Source organism: Marmota flaviventris, chromosome 13, assembly GCF_047511675.1.
Source record: "Marmota flaviventris isolate mMarFla1 chromosome 13, mMarFla1.hap1, whole genome shotgun sequence".
Classification (NCBI taxonomy): domain Eukaryota; kingdom Metazoa; phylum Chordata; class Mammalia; order Rodentia; family Sciuridae; genus Marmota; species Marmota flaviventris.
In genome coordinates, this window is record NC_092510.1 from 36,150,577 (window position 1) to 36,164,131 (window position 13,555).

Consider the following 13,555-nt stretch of genomic DNA (forward strand, 5'->3'; position numbering starts at 1 on the left):
TTCGAGGCAAGTAGTCTACCACTGAGTCACATTCCCAGCCCCTAGACCTGAGTTTTAATTGAAGCCTAGAAGCCTTTGGAACTCAACTTTATTGAAGAACACTCAGCCTTTACTTTAGTTTGTGCAGATTTAGGGGTGTTCGTTTGGAATTTCTGTAAAAGATAAATTGGAACTAGACATGGTGGCACATGCCTATAATCCCTGTGACTCAGGAGGCTGAGGCAGGAGGATCAAAAGTTTGAGGCCAGTCTGGTCTCAAAATAAAATAAAAAAGGGTAAGGCTGGAGCTCAGTGGTATAGAGCTTTCTAGCACATGTGAGACTCTGGGTTCAATCCCTACTACCCCAAAGATGCACACACAAAGATAAATTGGCCCATGGAATAAAGTAGTATCTTCAGAGAGATATTAGTGATAACTATTTAAAAGTCTTTAGGACATTACCCAGGGTCTCTTGGCATAGCCTTATTTTCCTACAGTTCTGGAAGGAAAGGAGAATTAGAAACTTGCTGCTTTCTTTGGTCTAAAATCTCAGTAATTTCTGGCCTTGGAAGTTCTATTCCTCATTATAGTTTAAATGAAATTCTAAGAAGAGGATCTTGGTATAAAAGAATATATCCTGTGACCCAGCTTTATAGGAATCTTCTGGCCTTGCAGTATGGAGGCAACTCAATCCTCAATGAAAATTTAAAGGGAGCCTGACAGATTTATGTGAGCACAAGGTCCTTTCAGACCATTTAAATGATAATGTGAATCTTGTGCACAGTGTAGCTCACCTTGCATTGAGAGAAAAGGAAATGATTAAGACGGGGATGAAAGATAACTCAGGGAGTTTTGTGTCTGGCCCTACTGCCTTCAATTATTGACTAGCTGAGTGCCTCTTTTTTTTTAAAATGCAGAACTTTGCCAGAGTAAAGATGCAAGTAACTATGTCTCTGGCATCTTTGGTGGGCAAAGCACCAGATTTTAATGAGGAGCACCTGAGAAGATCCCTGAGGACAATTTTGGCCTATTCAGAAGAGGACACAGCCATGCAGACAACTCCCTTTCCTACCCAGGTAGACCAATGAACATACCTTGTCTCAAGCATGAATTTGGGATCAGCTGATTATAAACACATACACACACACACACACACACACACACATAACCATATGATTATATGTATATAATTTGTATGTATTATATATATGTAATTTGCAAGGATGTATTGCCTGTCCCATAATCACATCTTCTCAGTGCTCTAAGAAACATATATATTTCCTCACTACTGTCCCCAACCTCAGGATGCCAAGAGTCTATCTAGGGAGCACAGTCTCAAAACAATTAGGAGGAAAGACAAAACAACTGATACTTAAGTGTATGGCAAGAAACTACATGTGGTGTGAGATTAGAGAAAAGGAGGGGTTAGTTAATGAACAACCTAGTGACCTGGAAAGGCTGGGGTAGGATTCACAGGGCAATGATGAATAGGGGTGAGAATGAATTGTGCCTAAGGGATGCTAAAGGGACCAGCTTGACCCACAAGTACTTGAAGGAGAGGAAGGACCAAGTTTGAGATTATCAACAAGATTAGTCCTACAGACACTTGTGAGGGCAAATAATCTGTTGCAATGCTCAGGGAATAAAGAAAAAGATAAAGCATGTCACCTTTATCTTCTAACTTCAGCTTCTAGCCTACTCTAGGATAGGTTCCCACTAGAGTGAATGAGGGAATGTATGAATGAAAGAATGAATGGGTGAAGTTTTCTTTCTTCCCTTAGTGTGAGAGCCCTATTTGCCCAGAGCTCTCCTGCCTTCTCCAGTAATGTTACATCCTCATTCTCAGAATCTTTTTCCTCTCCTCTCCCCTGCACCAAATCCTGTCTCACCTGTTTCTTCTCCACCATGTTCCTGTAAATTAATCTTATTCATGCAGAGATATTAACCAACAAGACCAAGCAAAATATGGGCAGTACAATAGAGGTCTTCAATGAAATGAGTATGGTGGAAGAAATTTTAGGAGCCCTGGAAGTTGACAGAAGGGATAAGATGATATTCTGCAGCTGAGCCACTTGCCAGGGTCTGTGGATCAAGACACAGTCTATCAGGTTTTGTGTGATGCAGTCTCCCCTGTTGGCTTTTGTAACTAAGAACAAGTCGTTCTCAGAGGTTCTAAAAACTCTGAAGCCTTGGAGAGATCCAGGAAGCTTCAGAAACATGAAACCCAAGTTGTGGTCCCAAGCTGCCTCCTAGCTGGTATAAAGAACCCTGATGATTCAGAGTAGAGCTTAGAACCTTTCAGGTTACAAATAACTAAAACTAGTTCAAACAAATTTAAAAGAAAATTGTTGCAGTGGGAAGTAGCATGAAGATCCAGGGCTGTTTCACAGATCCCAAAGCCAACTCACATCAGGGCCTACGAAGCACATGGACTTGCAAACAACTGAAGAACCAAGAATCCATCTAGAGTCCCCTTCACGCTTATTATTCACTTTTTTCTGAGCAAAGCGTTTCTGTGCCTCCCACATATTCTTTCTATGTAATCCTATCTCCTTTCCACAAACTACAAAGCCAAGGTTATTGAGGGCTTACATTTTTTGCAGGTGGAAGAACTTCTCTGCAATCTGAATAGCATCTTATATGACACAGTGAAAATGAGGGAATTTCAGGAAGATCCTGAGATGCTTATGGATCTCATGTACAGGTAAACTTTTCTGATAAAATCTAAAGGGCATCACCTGGGGATCCCATATTTGTCACTGTGAAGTTCTTACTAATGTAATTACCATAGGTAATATGAACAGAATTATTTTGGATGACATCCAAAAATGTGTATGGTAATCAGTAGAAATTAAACATTTATAGTGGTTTGATTCATATACATGTTTTCAAAAAGGTCACCTTAGTTTAAAGTGATTTGCCTACTCTATAACACTATCTTCTGCTTAACTGTTATCTGAATTGTTTTCTAAATGATTTGGTTGCAATTATATTCAGACACACATATAAGTTTTACTTTAGAAATTCTCTCTATAGTTTAAAACTTTGACTTCCAGTCCTTGCTCTGTAGAAATGGTTTACAGAGGCAAAATTGTTTGCATGTAACATCGTAAGAGGCACAATACTTTTGTCTTCTGTCATTATTTTTGAGAAAAAGGAAAGGAAGATAATTGCTTGAGATTTATGTCAAAGGACATTATTTTTCACAGTCTTTTTTTCTCATAAAGCTTTCACTAAGTGCTCTTGGGGTCCAGCATACCTTAGACATGGAACAAAAACAGTTGAATTAAAGTATTTGACTTTTCTCTCATGTTTTCAAGATGTAAGGGAAAATCAGGGTGAAAAAAAAAAATTGTTGTACAGTGTCATTAGCCTGCTACCCTTGAAACTGTCACTCAATCTGTCTTCAGAATTGCCAAGAGTTACCAGACATCTCCTGATCTGCGGCTGACCTGGCTCCAGAACATGGCAGAGAAACACACCAAGAAAAAGTGCTACACGGAGGCCGCCATGTGCCTGGTACACGCTGCTGCCTTAGTAGCGGAGTATCTGAGCATGCTGGAGGACCACAGCTACCTGCCCGTGGGCAGTGTCAGCTTTCAGGTGGGGACACGTTCAGCTTTACCCGAGAATAGTTAACTCAACCAGGAGACAATTCTGCCCACACCCCCTGCACTAACAATGTCTAGAAGCATTTTTCGTTATTACAACTGGAGTTGGGAAGATGGGTGTTACTGACATCTAAAAGGGAGGGTGTCACTGAACATTCTACAATGCATGGGAGAGTCTTTGCCACTAAGAAGAGCCCAACCCAGTTGTCAACAGTGCACATTTGCCTTCTCCAATTGCTTTGCCATCTTTTTTATTGTTGTTTATAATAATGGTACCTAGAGGAACAGGCACTTTAATAGGTGTTCTGAACTATTACTCCTACTTCACAGCTGTAGGAATTGATAAAGCAAATTTTCTAAGGTCATTTAAAGTCTTTCTCAAAGACTTATAGGTAGCACCATATAATGACAAGCAAGAAAGTACTTCTGAACATTGAAGAAATTCTTTCCCTCATGGCCCAATCTTTTGATTCCATTCCCCAATTCTGTAGGGTCCCACTCAGATCCAAAGTCGAGAAAGAATGAAATTGACCTGGAAAGGGAAACAAAAGGCTGAATCCATGTTTTCTGAGAATAACCTAAAATTACTCATAGTTGACAAGGGGAAATTGTCTGCCAGACCTAGAAGATGGCTCAGTGGCCACTTGTTTGTATGTAACATCGTAAGAAGCACAATATTTTTGTTCTTCCTACATAGCTTAATACAGTCTAGAGGGGCTGGGGATGTGGCTCAAGCGGTAGCGCGCTCGCCTGGCATGCGTGCGGCCCAGGTTCGATCCTCAGCACCACATACAAAGATGTTGTGTCCGCCGAGAACTAAAAAATAAATATTAAAAAAAATTCTCTCTCTCTCTCTCTCTCTCCCACTCTTTCTTTAAAAAAAAATAGTCTAGAGAGAGAGAAAAAGACAAACCAAAATCGTGTTATTAGTACTTTTTTTTAAGAGACACAGTCTGTAGAGATGGCCATCCCTGAAACCATGAACAATACAGCTACAATAATAGAATTTTTTCAAGCCAAACTTACAAAGTCATTTATAGTGTTTGTATTATTCTTGTCTGAATTTCCATGACAGATTTTATGAAAGGCTTTGTTCTCAGTATTGTTCTTCAACATGGTATTGTGATGCTTTGTGAACCAGAAAGAAAGGACAATTCAAAGTGGCTTTCCCAGGCTTAGAGAATAAGTCACTAAAATGATTGCTGAAAGAGTTGGGAGCCTCTCATTTCTAGTATAGTGTTCACCTGCAAAACTGGATTTCACCTCATGTTATTAACCCCTCCTTCCTTATGGTCCTCAATAACAGAAATATGTATTCTATTATTTTATTCTCAGTAAATAAATTTTATTCTCAGTTCAGAAATGTTTGTTATAAAAATCAGTAATTTATTTCTCATCCCAAAGCATAAAAACATTACATCTGATTTTGAATAACACAAAAGCAAAACAGAAAGTTATAAAAATTCTTTTAGGTTCACCTTCTTTCATCAAATTTATTTTGGTCACTTGATATTACCAAGGATAAGTATTACAATTTCTTCTCTTTTTTTGTTTATTTGTTTGTTTTTGGTAGCAGGGATTGAACCCAGGAGCTCTTAAGCACAGAGCCACATCCCCACCCTTTTTTTATATTTTATTTAGAGACAGGGTCTCGCTGAGTTGCTTAGGGCCTCACTGAGTTGCTGAGGCTGACTTTGAACTCACAATCCTTGTGCCTCAGCCTCCCAAGCCACTGGGATTACAGGTATGTGCCACTGTGCCTAGCTTTGTATTACAATTTCACTTTCCAGAAAATCTTCAGACTTATCAGTTAGAGGTGAATTATATCATCCCCTTTTCTTATTTTGTTTACTAAACTATTTCTTATAATTTACTATGTTTTATTTAATATACTATATTTTATTTAATATTCCCCTCTTACTATATTTTATTCCTGTTATTATATTTTATTTAATATTTAATAACTTCAGTTTTAATTTCATATGTAATAAGCTCTCTTATTCTTATTTTACTTATAATTCAGTTGATTGGCTTCTAATGAGACATACCAAGGTGAGACAGAATTGTTCTTCTAGACCTAATAGAAAAACTCCACATTATCCCTACATGGGAACATAGACCTCCATCTTTTCATATAGCTTCATTCCTTCATTCCTGCTTTCAGAGCATAATTTATTGAGAATTTCTTCTGTCTTCATGACCTTTACATTCTAGCCAGAAAGATATCATATAATTAATTATTCCATTCTTAATCATAATTATGATAAATACTATTATAAAAAGACACAAAACACTGTGAGCTTTTAGACTGGGTCCTACCTTAGGTTCGGGAAAGAGTGCAAAAGGTGAGAAGGAAGGTGAGGAATCGTGAAACCGGGTCTTCATGATGGACAGTACACAATGACTAGGTGTTCTCAGATACAGAAATGATGTCAAATTATGTCGTGCTTATGGGTGAATTGTCATTTCTCTCAAATGAGACATAACCAATCAGTTTAGAAATGGGTGCTTAAAAGTGACAGAACTTACAACCCACAGTGCCTAAGGTACAAATGGAACTTACCAGCCCCCATGAGGGAGGCTAGCCTGGAGAAGTACTCACCAACTAGAGCTGGAGACCTCAGAGATCATCAGATCCCAGAGTCATCTCCTCTTCCTGTCGTAGCCTCTGTTGGGCTTCATGCTCCCCACATTTACTGAGTAAGATTTAGGTTTCCATCTCCAGGTTCAAGTCCAGAAGCCTGTTCAGAGAAAATCTCAGAGTATCTTTTCATTCTGATGGGGTCATGTGCTCATTCTGAATCAATCATAATTGCCAAAGAAATCAAATGCTCCAACTAACTGAGCCAGAGTCACTGGTCCATACCTATAACTATGAGGGGTTCTTCCTAAGAAAATTAGGATGCTTTACATTGTAGAGTGAAGGAATTCTGGGCAGTGTTATCAGATGTCCACTGTTAATTTCTTAAATGTTCTTTGCTTCAGTTTTTATCCTCGTTCAGCTCCAATAAAATCGAGCCTTTGGAAAATACTTGTAAATTGGAGATAAGTCTGTGCAAGGAAAAATAACTTCGAGGTCACTGAATTCCAAGAAACTGAAATCATTGAAATTCTATGCCCTAGAGAGCAACATTTATTTCACAAATGTAGATATGCACACATTCTCAGATTCTGCAACAAGTTTTACATCCCTAAGCCAGAAGCCAGGAAAGTCTTTCCCAAAACTTTTTCCTCTGGGTAATAAACTAATAAGTTGTTGAGCTTCATATCTATTTCTCTACATGTGGAAAATTGCATACAATTCTAATAGTACTAGTTTCCTGAGTTATTAGATTCTTCCAACTGAATTTGTTGAATCTTCTGTTATCTCCAGTTCAGAAACATAATAGGCCTTCATTCTACAACTTAAAGCATACTAATTTTCTTTGGAAGAACCCTTCATAGTTTTAGGTACGGACCAGTGACGCTGGCTCTGTTAGTTGAGCATTTAATTTCTTTGGAAGAAAGACTGGTAACAAAAGATTTTGAGAAACTCCACCTATATTCATTAAAGTACATTACGATATTGGATAACAACTATTTCTTCATTGGTTGCTAAAGTTGAACTGGCAGACAGCATTTACTTTACAAGCCATCTCTGATCTAATAGGTAGTGGTGACTGGAGCAGTATGCTGAAAGAATTTTGAAAATATATCCAAGTTCAGAGGGGAAAGAGTGCTGTAATTAACTAGTTATGTCTGCCATGTACACAGCAATAGGAAGGAGTGGCATATGTGCTACTGGTTTGCAACACCTAAGCTAAGAAGGCTTTCTATTTCATTTATGCATTGTGTGCCTTTCTTCCATAGCTGTGAGAGAGAGAAAAAAAGACTTTTAACCTATCAAGAGTTAAAGTAATTGCCAAGATCATAGCTTGGGTAAGGCAAGCAAGGAGCACAAGGTGCAGAATATAAAGAGGTACTTTACTCTCAGGACCAAACAAGTACAGAATTAGCACTTCCATGACCCTGGGAATAAGTACTTCCCCAAATTTGTACCTTGGTTTTCTCATTCAGGTCATACTATCCCTGACCACTAGGCTCTAACTTCTATAATTTATATAAGTAAAAAATGTGTAGAAACAAAAATGTTCAGGGGAAAAAACACTAACTACTGCACTGCTGTAAAAACTTCCATAAAATCTTGGCACAGTGGTGCATGCCTATAATTCCAGCCACTTGGGAGGCTTAGGCAGGAGAATTTCAAGTTGAGGCTCAGCAACTTAGTGAGACCCTGTCTCAAAGAAAAATAAAGGGGAATGCTGGTGATGTAGCACGGGCATAGATCACTTGCCCAGAATGTGCAAGACCCTGGTTTCAATCCTTAGCACTTAAAAACAAAGAAAAAACTTCCATAAAGAAACCATTGCTTGTTAGTGTTATCTTATCAATATAAACACAACTGGCTATTTACCTGAAAGTCAAGACTTCAGGAGAAAAACACAGAAGTCAGAGATTTATTGAGCTAATATGACAAAGAGCCGAGTTAACTGAGTGTTGGCCTTTGCTTTTTAAAAACCAAGACCCTTGCTGTTTGTCCCTTACGGTCATTTTTGCTAATGTGGGGTTGTTTCAACTCAATTGTTGTTATACGAAGGGAAATGTTCCTTATATAAAATCTCCTGGTGGTTAAAAGTAGAAAGGAAATGTGGGGGTTTGAAGACTGGCTGCTCAATGTATGCTTTCAAAATGAATGTCAGCCAGGAACTCTTCTGGGTAGAGCATCAGACCTGCCATAATCACAGCCTTGGTGAGGATCCTGGAATTCTTTATTATTTTTTATTTATTTATTTATTTATTTTTGGTACCAGGGATTGAACAACACAGAGGCACTAGACCACTGAGCCACATCCCCAGCCCTATTTTGCATTTTACTTGGAGTCAGGGTCCCACTAAGCTGCTTTTTGCCTTACCATTGCTGAGGCTGGCTTGGAATTCCTGATCCTCCTGTCTCAGCCTCCTGAGCCACTGGGATTACAGGTGTGCACCACGGCACCTGGCTAGGATCCTGGAGTTCTGCTTCCGCATTCCTACCTTCTGGATTCCTATGGTCCAGTATTCGACTGGTCCCATGTTCTCTGGGCTCATACTGTGTTTTCTTACAGAATATTTCTTCCAACGTGCTGGAGGAGTCTGCAGTCTCTGATGACACCTTGTCACCCGATGAGGATGGGGTGTGCTCCGGCCGGTACTTCACTGAGAGCGGCCTGGTGGGCCTCCTGGAACAGGCTGCAGAGCTCTTCAGCACGGTCAGTGTCCAGAGGGCAACCCAGGGCTGAGCTCGGGAATGCCCAGCCTTAACGGCCTAGTGAGCCCCTCTCCACAGATGCCAGGGGCATGCAGGACAGGGGCAGGGCCCAGGGAGGACTTTGATGTGCACAGATTGCATCAGCTCTCCAAGGGAGGTGGGAAGGCCTTTCATCACTGCTGTGTTCTGGTTTTCACTACATGCGTGTTGGCTGGACAGCAGTTTCACAGTATTATTTCCATTTAATAGGGATGGAAACTAAGCCACAGAAAGGTGAAATGGCTTGCCCAGGGTTACACAATAAATGACGAGGCATGTTCTTACTCCCTCACATTCTCTCTCAGAGAGAAAAAGATGGGAAGGAGCCACTGTAGGGAGAGGGCAGAAATCCATGGTGTCCTCCCTCCTAACAACCAAGTCATCTTCAAGAGCCTTACAGGCAGGACCAGCTCAGAGAAATGCAGGAGCAAAACCACAGACACTCCCCGCATTAGCCTAATCAGGGTCTGAATGCTCCAAATAAGAGAAAAATATATATAGAAGACGTCACTGGATTCAGATCAAAGAGAAAAGCCTCTTATCCATTTTTGCTTTAATGATCTCCTTCCCCCACATTGTAAGCCAAGTAAATATTTAATATTTCACTATATTTAGAATAACCAATTTATTTTTCTCCCTATATTATTCTTTATTTTCTGCTTTTCACCTCCAAATTTTCTCCCTATAACTTCTATGTATATTAATTATTGTTTTAACCATTGTCTTCTTTTTTTTTTTCGTGCTTTCTCATTCAGGATTCAGAAAAGGTCCAATATACTCTTATTTTCTTGAAATTTTAGCTAGAATCCTGGTGGGCATGCAATGAGCATCTGTCTAGAGGAGGACCTCTGACGCTATTTAAATACATAAATGCTGCCTTCCTGAATGTTCTTAGTTTTCGGTGCCAAATCTTCTCTCCTTTTAGTCTGAGAAAGCCTTTTCTTTAACATCTTCATATAGGACCACTTAGCAATGTGTCTGGGCCATTTTGATTGCTGAGATGCTGGGACAGCATTCCTGCTGTGTAAAATACTGGGGCGCAGAGGTATATCCATTCTCCAGCACATTGTTTGCATAATAAACTCTGGTTGCTCTTAAGTTTCCATTGTATTAAATTTTCTTTGATGCTCTTCTCGTCTCTCTAAGGGAGGCTTGTATGAGACTGTTAATGAGGTCTACAAGCTGGTCATCCCCATTCTGGAAGCGCATCGAGACTTCCGGAAGCTGACCTCCACTCATGACAAGCTGCAGAAGGCCTTCGACAACATCATTAACAAGGTAGCTGTGTGTCTTTGCTAATGGGTACTGTTACTGAGTGGTAGATGACCCTGTCCTGGAGACGGTGGTCAGTCCTCCTTCCTCTCTAGAAACTTGACCTTGAGCTCATTACTGCAGTTCTCACCCATCAAACAGAAAAGGGCTCAAAACTGACAGAGGTCCAGATTTCACAGTGTGAAAGGCAGCTTGACTTACTTTATAACCAGGAAATGTGAGAATCTTTTAAATTCACTTAAAATAAAGTCCAGGAAATCTTTCATGGGATTTCTTTCATTATTATTTCCAAAATTTATTCTATAAACATTGACTTTGCTTAGTAGAGGTATTTTTGTTTACATCAACTGTAGAATTGATATGTTTGTAACATAATAAAAAACCTTTTTAACCCAGTGGATCCTCAAGAATGACATCACTAGAGAGAGGTTTTCTTATTTTGCTTAACAGGATCACAAGAGAATGTTTGGAACTTACTTCCGAGTTGGTTTCTATGGATCCAAATTTGGGGATTTGGATGAGCAGGAATTTGTTTACAAGGAACCTGCAATTACAAAGCTTCCTGAGATCTCACATAGACTAGAGGTAAGAAAAGTGCTTTTGTGTGCTTGCCATTGTATACTTCACAACAACAAGTTAGAGTGAATCACTACCAAAAAGGAAAAAAAAAAAGGCCAGGATTCAGCATTGAGGTATACATACATTTTCCACATTACATTTATTATGTATTTATTACATGAAGGGTTAGCTGAGATCATGAGGTAAAGCAAGATTTGCATAGTTTTCCCCTAAGATCCTGTACATGTCTTTAAAATTTTATAAATTTACATCATGAATGTTTACTTCTCAAGTCTATATAAAATCCAGTCAATGTCACATCTTCTTATGCCCCATTCCCAATGTTAGTGATATATACTAACAGATGCAGAGTAAAAGGGTTTTTTAGGGTGAAGTTTGCCATCTTAACTTCTAAGCAATCCAGTCATACTTCTGAATCACCCTCCTGCAAAACGTTGTGGCTGTCATTGTGGTGTTGCTGGACAGCACAAGCTGTTCTGATAAGGACATTCTTGACAGTAGCTGCAACCTGCCATCTACACTTGGTCAGTAATGTAACCAAAAAAAAGCAGCATGTTCTGGCAGGAAAGGCTGAAAAGATGGACAAAAAAGAAACTGTGTGAAGAAAAATCCAAAAAAAAAAGAAAAGAAACAGTTATTGAAAGGAAGACTATCAAAAACCCAGGAAGAAACCCAAGGGGTGCCTCCAAAACAGCACCTTCTGGGGCTGAGTGACTAAGGTCCCCTGAAGTGCTGACAACTATTAACCAAAGAGTCACTCCTTATTCTTTCTTGCTATTGCTTGGGATATGTCCAGGATATGCCCTTTTATGTCTGTAAAACTTAAAACACTTTTGTTACCTAATTGCTCCTTGAACTATTATCCTTGCCAAATAAGAAAAGGACTTTTATCCTTACTTGACTCAAAGAAGCCATGGCCCAGAGTGGTTGGGCGTCTTGCCCAAAGACAATAAGCTCATAAGAAGGAAAAGTAGTCACTGACTCAGGCCAATTGGTTCCCTAATATTGTTCCCCCGACTTAGAATTAAAGGTGTATATGTTGTCTTCTTGCACATAGTGGTTTGGGAAGCCTGGTGACCTCTAAGTTCTCAAGATACAAAAAGAGGTAAACTGTGCCATACTTCTGCAGATGCCTCAGGAAATAGGATGACGCTCACTGAATACGAGACAGTGTACACTTTGTAGAGAATCATATATCAATTGACGGTGCTGGACTTCCTCATATTTTTATTTATGTCTCAGGAAATGCTGAACTGTGCTCATTAGCTCAGAGGGACTCTGAATAATCAATGAACAAACTGCACTTGTTCCAAACTTACTCCACTTCTGAGAAGACAGAAAGTTGCATTATGTTAAAATTACCTTTATAAACTATTGTTTCCTCTTACCTAGGGGTTTTATGGTCAGTGTTTTGGTGCAGAATTTGTGGAAGTGATAAAAGATTCTACCCCAGTGGACAAAACCAAGTTGGATCCTAACAAGGTATGGAGAAAATTTGCCAAAAAGAACCATCAGGTTCCTGAGTCCCCTTATGCTACCCTAAGAATACAAAATGACTGCCCTCTGTCTGAATTGATTCACCAGTCATTTTTTTTTAAAAGGAGAGAGAGAGAGACAGAATCTTTTTTGTAGATGGACACAACACAATGCCTTTTTATTTTATTTTTTTAATGTGGTGCTGAGAATCGAACCCGGGTCCCATCCGTGCTAGGTGATTGCTCTACCACTGAGCCACAATCCCAGCCCCTCACCAGTCATTTAAAGGCAACCAAACATTTTTGTCTAGGGCTCCATTATAGATTTATTAGGTCTCCAATCCGCCCCTGCCCCTGCCCCCAGTACTAGGGATTGAACCAAGGAACATCCTACCCCAAAGCTACATCCCAAGCCCTTTCTGTAAATATTTATTTTGACACAGGGTTTCATTCAGTTGCCAGGTGGGCCCTGAATTTGCAGTCCTCCTGCCTCAGCCTCCCCAGTAGCAGGAATTACAGGTGTGCACAACCACATATTTGCATATGTGGTTATTAGGTCTTCAAGAAAACATACTCAAAGGCACGAATCACAACAGGAGCTTTCATTTATCAAGCCTCAACTGGAACTGGGGATGTAGCTCAATGATAGAGTGCTTTTCTAGCATGTAGGAGGACCTGGTTTCAATCCCCAGTATCAGAAAGAAAAAAAAAAAAGCACCTACAGTGTTCCTGGCACTGCATGAGACCCTTTATCATCCTTTCATTTCATTCCCAAACAGCCCTCAAAAATAGGCTTTGTTGGGGCTGGGGATGTGGCTCAAGCGGTAACGTGCTCACCTGGCATGCGCGGGGTGCTGGGTTCGATCCTCAGCACCACATAAAATAAAAAATAAAGGTGTTGTGTCCACCAAAAACTGAAAAATAAATATTTAAAAATTCTCTCTCTCTCTCTCTTTCTCTCTCTCCCCCCCCTCTCTCTTTAAATAAAAAAAATTAAAAATAGGCTTTGTTGTTTCTGTTTCCAGATATGAAAACTGAGGTAATAGAAATGTTGGGCAATTTTCCAAGAGTATCAAAGTGACAGAGCCAATACTCCAACATGGGGTCTGTCATGTCCAAACCCACATCACTGCTCTTTACTGGCTTTCTATAAACTCTTTAGACTCTCAATTTACAACATGTTTCAAAAATGTAGACTTCTGCCTGACAGCTATTTTTTCACATACTTTTATCAGTCATTGTAATTGTACATAACAGTGGGATTTGTTGTTACATATTTGCACATGCCCGCAATGTAATGATATAATTTGGC

The 13,555-nt window shown here is 39.7% G+C and overlaps 1 protein-coding gene across 4 annotated transcripts in view; it reads left to right on the forward strand.

Moving 5' to 3' along the window:
* Positions 1-13,555, forward strand: part of LOC114080723 (dedicator of cytokinesis protein 8) — a 220,863-nt gene that overhangs the window by 179,332 nt on the left and 27,976 nt on the right. For all 4 annotated transcript variants that reach the window (XM_034636531.2, XM_071600587.1, XM_034636533.2 and 1 more), the window contains 7 exons: positions 898-1,056; positions 2,584-2,684; positions 3,391-3,583; positions 8,736-8,879; positions 10,064-10,195; positions 10,640-10,774; positions 12,161-12,250. In XM_034636531.2, the coding sequence (XP_034492422.2) occupies positions 898-1,056; positions 2,584-2,684; positions 3,391-3,583; positions 8,736-8,879; positions 10,064-10,195; positions 10,640-10,774; positions 12,161-12,250 (954 nt within the window). The remainder of the gene's footprint in view (positions 1-897; positions 1,057-2,583; positions 2,685-3,390; positions 3,584-8,735; positions 8,880-10,063; positions 10,196-10,639; positions 10,775-12,160; positions 12,251-13,555) is intronic.